Source organism: Acomys russatus, chromosome 16 (genome assembly GCF_903995435.1).
Source record: "Acomys russatus chromosome 16, mAcoRus1.1, whole genome shotgun sequence".
Classification (NCBI taxonomy): Eukaryota; Metazoa; Chordata; class Mammalia; order Rodentia; family Muridae; genus Acomys; species Acomys russatus.
In genome coordinates, this window is record NC_067152.1 from 40,611,473 (window position 1) to 40,619,466 (window position 7,994).

The window sequence follows — 7,994 nt, forward strand, 5'->3', positions numbered from 1 at the left end:
AGACTAACCCTCTAAAAGTAGTCCCGATTGAATGCTTACTTCTTGGTCGCGGCGTCTTCTCACAGCAGTTGAAAAGTAATTAAGACAACCATGGAAAGTGGTCCAGGGTAGACCTCAGTTCTATGTCGTACCCCACCCCCCAACCCTGGATTCTGTGTCCTGATGCCCGTGGTAGGCGGCCTGGTTACTCCTCACCCAGGTGCAGAGCGTTGCTCACCTCAGATTCCAGACTCTTTGGAGCGTTGCTGGCACCGGCTGGTGTTTATTTACCAGCGACCGGTGTCCCTGAGAGCTGCCTGGCTGCACCACGTCCAGGAAAAAACCAGCTTGCTGGACCACAGGGCCCTGTGTTCTTCACACTGACGGCAGCCTGGCCAGCCTTCTCCTGGGGGGTAGCCTGGCACATGGCCTCCTGCCCACCTTTGTTCCAATGTCCCCCCTCCTCTGGGTAACCTGGACCTCATCTCACCCATCCTCTGTGGCATCTACAGGTGAGACGCCTTTGAACCTAACTCCTGAGACCTCTCTGGGGATCTAAGCCCTGCCTGCAGCAACCTTCCTCTAAGGTTTGGTTCCTGGGCACAAATGCCCTCCTTTCTTGCAAGCAATGGTCTTTCCCCGGGTGGGTGCCTATAGAACTGGCCCCTTGGGCCCTTCAGCCTTCCCCAAGAGCCTGGACATCAGGGTGTGGCTGCCCTGACTCAGTTTGCTATGGACATCTGCGCACAAGGCAACTCTACCCAGAGCTGGGTGTGCCTTCTTGCCTTTTCACCTCACTTCCACTGCCCACCCGCACCCCCAAGCACAGACAAACCTTTAAGCAGACCCTCACCCACAGTCTTTCTCTCCCAGCAAACCTTCCCTGCCAGCCAGTACCTTAGGAGAGCCTACTTTGTTCCTGCTGCATCCACTAGAGAGCCAACAGCTGGGGCCCTCCCCTTCCCTCCCTCTCTCCCCATTCCTCCTTCCCCACCCCCACTCACCCACTCCCTGTACCAACAGACTCAGAGCTACAGGGAGAATTTCCCTCAGAGAGCCAGTGTGAGGGGGCACAGCCGGTGATGTTGTGCAGTGCTGTGGAGACCCCAAGGAAAAGCTGCTGGTGACCTAGGCCCCAGGACCCGGAACTATGGGACTCGAGGGACCAGAGACAGGTAAAGTCTTTTCAAATGGGAGAAGGGGTAGTAAGATAGAGGGCAGGTGTGGGGCGTGCAGCTTGGTGTGGGGAGGGTGATGCTGCTGATATCGAGATGGTGGAACTGGGAGGTGGGAAATGGGAGGTGGGAGGGAGGCTCCCCTACTCATCTTCAGCAGGAAAGAAAAAGCTGTAAGTTTAAAAAGACTCAGGATGAGCCAGGTGTGGTGGTGCATGCCTTTAATCCCAGCAGAGGCAGAGACAGGAAGATCTCCATGAGTTCCAGGCCAGCCTGGTCTACAAAGTGAGTCCAGGACAGCCAAGGTGACTGAGAAACCCTGTCTCGGAAGGGGGAAGAAAAAGATTCAGAATGTATTTGAGGTGACTAGAAGCCAAGGCAGACATGTAGGGGTCCTTGGTCCATACTAGCCCCTAGTCTACCTTACTCGGGGTCTCAGTTTCCTTATTGGACAGTCCGGACCATTTGAGCATTAGTAGTGGTGATCTGTGAAGAGGTACGCTCTTGCCTTAGGAAGGAAGGGATCCCAGTTAGTCTCTCCTGGGAGAGTGTGGCTGATAAGTGGTGCTGAGCAGTAAGCTGTGAGCCACCACCCGGTCAGAGTCACCCAGCATCCTCATTAAAGGTGCAGCCACTCCAGACCCTGTGTGTCCACAACTACCACAGGATAGCTGGTTTCCTTGGTGGCAGGGAGGATGATGCGGGGGAGAGCAGTCACCACTGCCAAGTGCCCTTGCCATTAATAAGAGAGCAGACCCAGGGTGGAGATAGCAACGCCATTTGTCTAGGTATGTCCCAGGGCTCTACAGTGAGCAGTCTGAAATAAAAGGACCCCCGGGGTCAAGCAGAGGCTGCTGTCAACCAAGCCCCAGTGAAAAGAAAGTATCATTCTTGCCTTTCTGTCCTTCCTAGCTGGGCAACCACACGTGACCCTGCTGCCTACGTTCAATGGGAGTGACCCAAGATACAGTGATGTGGACGGCCGCTGGCCAGGGATCCCAGAGAGGTCGCCATGTGTGGCTGGTATCACCCCTGTCATCTACTACAGTATCCTACTGAGCCTGGGGCTGCCTGGTGAGTGGGGAGTCAGGCTGAGCCAGAATTGGGGCCCTCCTTCAACTAGTCCCAATTCTTTCAAGATGGCTAAATCACAGAGGAGCTAGCTGGACAACACTGTCCAAGTCCCTGTGTAGCTACTGTGCAGAGTAGAGCCTGAGTATTGGGGGGATTGGGCACGGAGGGGAGGTGTTGCACTGACGTAGGAAAGGCCAAGTGGACTCGTTTGGGGCTCACTCTCTACCTGGATCCCAGGACACCCCTGCTCTGAACCCCCGAGAAAGACCTAGGCTGGAAAGCCAGCATGTGGATGCCCACCCAGGTGAGCCCATGTAGTACTACCAAGTTGGTCCATGGCCTGGGTATGATGGGGCAAGGCTGACCAGATTAGAAAGCTCGGCAAAGTAGTAAGCGTTGTTTTGGCTTGATTTGGTTTGGTGGTTACAACGGACAGAACCCAGGAAGACACAAACAGGAAGCACAGGGTCAACCCGGCTATCGCTTGAGTTCTAGGCCAGCCTGGGCAGCTTGGTGAGACCCTGACTCAAAATACAAAGGCAAGAAAAAGAAGGCAACTGGACTCAGGGTACACTGCAGAAGCATAGTGCTTGCCTGGCCGTGGGTTCAGTTCCCAGTGCTGCCGGAAGGGATAAAGAGGGAACTAGAAAAGGGAAGACCACACTCTCCCTTGCTGTGGCGGGTGGGAGGGACCCACTACTCACACCTTCTAACGCCTCCATCCTCTCCTCTGCATGACGACGACGTGGGTCTTCCTTCATCAGTCAACCTCCTGACCACAGTGGCTCTGGCCCGCCTCGCTGCCAGGACCAGGAAGCCCTCCTACCACTATCTCTTGGCGCTCACGGCTTCAGATATCGTCACGCAAGTGGTCATTGTCTTCATAGGCTTCCTCCTGCAGGGAGCCGTACTGGCCCGCCAGGTGCCCCAGGCCGTGGTGCGCACGGCTAACATCCTGGAGTTTGCCGCCAATCACGCCTCCGTCTGGATTGCAGTCCTGCTCACAGTGGATCGCTACAATGCCCTGTGCCGCCCCCTGCGCCATCGGGCCACCTCATCCCCAGGCCGGTCCCACCGCGCTATTGCCGCAGTCTTTGGTACTGCCTTCCTGACTGGCATCCCGTTCTACTGGTGGCTGGATGTGTGGAGGGATCCAGACCCCCCCAGCACTATGGACAAACTCCTCAAGTGGGCTCACTGCCTCATTGTCTACTTCATCCCCTGCAATGTTTTCCTGGTCACCAATTCGGCCATCATCCTCCGGCTACAGAGGAGGGGCCAGAGAGGGCTGCGGCCGTGGGTGAGCAAGAGCACAGCCATCCTCCTGGGTGTCACCTCCCTCTTTGCTCTCCTCTGGGCACCACGCATCTCTGTCATGCTGTACCATCTGTATGTGGCCCCTGTTCACCGGGACTGGAGGGTCCACCTGGCCTTGGACATAGCCAACATGGTGGCCATGCTCAACACAGCTGTCAACTTTGGCCTCTATTGCTTCATCAGCAAGACTTTCAGAGCCACGGTCCGACAGGTCATCCATGATGCCCACACATCCTGCACCTTAAAGTCACAGCCAAAGGGCACGGTAGTGGAACTCATGCTCAAGTCTGTAGGGACAGAGCTGTAGAGAAAGGGGGCCATGCTAGACATCCCAGGGGCCTCAGGGAAACTTGCATAGAGACCTTTGCCATTGTTTTGGGTTTGGGTTTGGGTTTTCAAGACAGAGTTTCCCTGGGTAGCATTAGCTGTCCTGCACCTTGCTCTGTAGACCAGGCTGGCCTCCAACTTGGAGATCCACCTGCCTCTACCTCCCTACTGCTGGGATTAAAGGCATGAGCCACCACCACCACCTGAAATCTTTGCAATTGTGTTCATCAAAACTTTCCCAACTTTGCAGTCTGGGGGAGGAGGAAAAGGCTCCCCCTTTGGGTGACTTCAGGTAGAAAGAAGAAAACAAAAAACATTAGTCACCCTATAGGTTAGCTTCATGCCCAGTTCCCATTTTTCTGGGGGAAAAGACAGGCCTCTGCTAGCCCAAACATCATAATAGCCGCTGAGGTACCCCTTGGTAAAGGGCCTTCCACCCGGCATATACAGGGCAAACGTTAATATAAGCTGAACAGATAAATGGGATGGAGGATGGGCGGATGGACAGATGCATACGTTCATGTGAACTTGGCCTGCCTTCTCCTCCCTAAATTGGTGGCCTCTTTGGCTCCCAGTGGTTTAAAGTTGGAATCCAAAAAGGAAGCTATCAGCAGGGATTCAAGGCCTGAGAGTTGTTGATGGTTTTGCCTGAGCAATGGGAGGGTCCTAGTTAAGGAACAAGAAGTCCCAGTATCTTAACACATATTGGGTGCCCCCAGGCCTAACCCAGCCAGGGAGAAAAAAAATCCCTTTTGGTCTCAGGCACCCTAACTTGATTCTGAATTTCTTGCACCAGCACCACAGTGTATCTATCTATGGTTTTTGTTTTGTTTTGTTTTGTTTTGGTTTGGTTTTGGTTTTTCAAGGCAGGGTTTCTCTGTGTAGCCTTGGCTGTTCTAGACTCACTTTGTAGACTGGGCTGGCTTCGAACTCACAGTGATCCACCCGCCTCTACCCCCAGAGTGCTAGGATTAAAGGCGTGCACCACCACCGCCCAGCTGTATCTATGGGTCTTGCTTTGCCATCATTAGCCCATTGAACTAGAAACTAGTGCATGTGTGTATTGCATGCGTGTGCACATGGGCATGTGTTTGCTGGAGCGTGTGTGCATGTGCCTGTGCTGGTACCTTCCACTCTACTCCCCCAAGCCTTGGAGGAAGGTTTTGTTTTTGTTTTTGTTTTTTTGCACTGAGAGGGAGAGTAAACTGACAGAGTTGAAAAGTCTTCCCAGTTCGCTGACCCCTGCTAGTCCCCTCTTGTTGGCACTGCCTCCACCCCCACCTGAGGCTCAGCAGGAAGAGCTCAGCAGATGGACCGCCCACCTGCTGCAGGCCTTGGGTAAACACATTAGCTGGCAGCTGGGGCCCTTTTCTGCTTCCCATTTAAGCTGAGCTGACCTCTCTCCTAAATAGGAGCTGGGAGCTGAGCCCCCATCTGCCTTAGCTGCTGTAGGCAGGGCACCAATGCTCAGCTCCGGCCCCCTTCCTCTCTCTTTCTCTTGTCTGGAGAGAAGAGCACTTAGTCATGAGCTTTCAATCACAGCCAGAAAGAGGATCACAGTTCTCATCCTTACCCTGCAGCCACCACTAAGCTGTGAAAAAGCAAAATGTTTCCAAGTGGTCACAAGCATGTAGTGGCCCCATGACCTGAGAGATGGTGTCTAGTCTTGGTGTAGTGTTGGTGTGCTGGTGTGTGCTAGGCTGCCGCTCTGGGCCTTTGGGCGTGGGGTGGGATGCTTCTGGTTGCGCCCGGTGAGAGTAGATTGGTAGATTTTGTGTGTGTGTGTTGTGTGTGTGTGTGTGTGTGTGTGTGTGTGTGTGTGTGTGTTCTAGGCCACCAGGCCTGCTTCTGAGATACACGCAATGCTGAGAGGAGAGAAAAGGCTGGGAAGCTGGGTGCTAATGCATCTGCTGCCCAGGGTGAGTGTGCACCGAGCATCAGAGTCTCCAGTGCGCACACACAGACGTTGGAACTAGTATCCTGTTTCCCTAATAAAACACATAAGGCCCTGGGGCCCCATGAGGCTCACAGGTGGTCTCAGCTTCTTAGGAGCCTGAAGCAGAAGAAGTCCTTGAGGCCAGGAAATAGAGACCGACTGGACAGTATGTCCAGGCCCTGTCTAGAAATCAGTGCTGACACACAAGCATTGAAGACTGCAGTGGAAGAGGCAGGCAGGCCCGGCAGCTATCTGTAATCTGAACACCGGGGTGGAAGTGGGGTAGGGGGAGGAGAAGGGAACAGGAAGTCCCCAGGGCAAACTGGCTAGCTAGACTAGCCAAACTGCTGAGCTTTGAATTCACGTAAGTGGCCCTGCCTCAATATTCAAGGTAGAGAGTGGCTGAGGAAGCTGATCAACGCCATCCTCATGCGTGCATGCACCATGCATGCACACACATGCACAGGAATACACACATGATTGCACACTAATACAAGAAATTAAAGGAGAAAATGCACTGGGTCACAACTTTTGTCATTTTTGTAGTGTGATGCGAAGGGTCATGCCTGTAATTTCAGCACTGGTGAGGTGGAGGCACCAGGGTACAGACATCAAGGTCATCCTCAGCTCTGTAAGGAGTGTGAGGCCATCCTGAGCTATGTGAGACCCTGTCTCAAACAGAAAAATAAATTTAAAAGTCAATTAGAGATCATTTTGTTAAGTGCATCATTGAAATGTAAATAGCAAGTGCTATCACGCACCTGCTCTTAGCTGGGCATGTGGGACACACCTTATAATCCAGTACTTGAGAGGCTGAGGCAGGAGCATCGGGAGGTTTAGGCCAGCCTGAATTATATAGGAAAAAAAAAAAAAATCAGGTCCCCTAAATCCCCCCAAATGATTTGCTCTTGTTTCTTTGTGCACTTTCGTTTTTGCTTTTGTCTTTCAAGACAGGGTTTCTCTGTGTAGCCCTGGCTATCCTGGACCTCACTCTGTAGATCAGGCTGGCTTTCAACTCAGAGATCTGCCTGTCTCTGCCTACCGAGTCCTGGGACTAAAGGCATGCGCCACCACTGCCCTGCTCTTCCCAAGTCTTTCTATGGCTGAAGAACGATTTTCTGGACCCAACTCATTTATTTTCTAAGACCTGACATCACAGAGTTGGACAGGCTGAGAGGTTCGAACAACAGAAGTGAAATGTCCCTCAGCTCTGAAGTCCAGGATCGGTGTGTTGGCACTTGCCTTTTTGCTTTGTTCTTGAGACAGTGTCTTATGTAGCCCAGGCTGGCCCCAAATCCACTGTGTAGCTGAGGATGACCTTTTGAGCCAGCCAACATACCATAAATTAGTGCCTGTGGGCTCCTTCACCGTTAAGTACCCACACACACCCTGTTCCCACTGAAACTCAGATCTGGAGCCCCGAGCATGCTGCATTCCCAGTTCTAATTTCTGAACTGAGATCCTTAGCTGTCCAGCTGCTGTGCAGAAACGACCATGGGACAGTGTTTGACTTGGGAGTATCCTGGAATGCAACTGCAACCTCCATGAAGGAAACATGGGCTCTTTACAGTCCCACTACTCAACATCCCTTTGGACTCATCCAGCAGGGGGCGCTGCGGGACTGTCTGCCTGACCCATCAGGCACAAGCATCAGAGGCCCTTGCAACTAACAGGCTTTTATCAGAAAACCCGAGTGACTGCCTCAGGGTCCACAGCCAACAGGGACTTAGTGGCTGAGAGGGCACAGCTGCCCCCTTATCTTTTCGTCCACCCTGAAGTCACATCCTTACTAGGGGTGGCTAGGCCAGAGTCCCTGCTCTTTTCACACACTTTCTCACATACGCACGCACGCACGCACGCACGCACGCACGCACGCACACATGCACGCACGCACGGTGGTTTCCTGAGCATGGCTATATGAAGAAGGCCCCTTTCACTCTCCACCAGCAAGGTCCAGGCCTTCTTGCTGACCTCAGCAATGCTAGTCTCCTTTCCACTAAGGGGAGTTCTGCCCATCTGGGTCCATTTGGTCCAGTTTTCTGGGAGTCTCACTTGCTCCAACCCAGCTCCATGAGGTTCCCCAACCCCATTAGAACAATTTCCATCCTGGGCAGCCCTTGGGCATCTTGCCCTCCAAGGGAGTTTGAACCTGACAGGAAGGCGAGTCACAAGCAGAAGTAGGAAAA

At 53.2% G+C, this 7,994-nt stretch overlaps 1 protein-coding gene across 1 annotated transcript; it reads left to right on the top strand.

Annotated features, from left to right (window-relative positions):
- Positions 1-1,029: 1,029 nt before the first annotated feature.
- Gpr142 (G protein-coupled receptor 142) lies at positions 1,030-3,852 on the top strand. The gene is made up of 3 exons (XM_051157877.1): positions 1,030-1,154; positions 2,067-2,228; positions 2,993-3,852. Exons 1-3 carry the CDS (start codon positions 1,130-1,132, stop codon positions 3,850-3,852), a joined length of 1,047 nt encoding a protein of 348 aa, XP_051013834.1. The 5' UTR covers positions 1,030-1,129.
- The last annotated feature ends 4,142 nt before the right edge of the window (positions 3,853-7,994 follow it).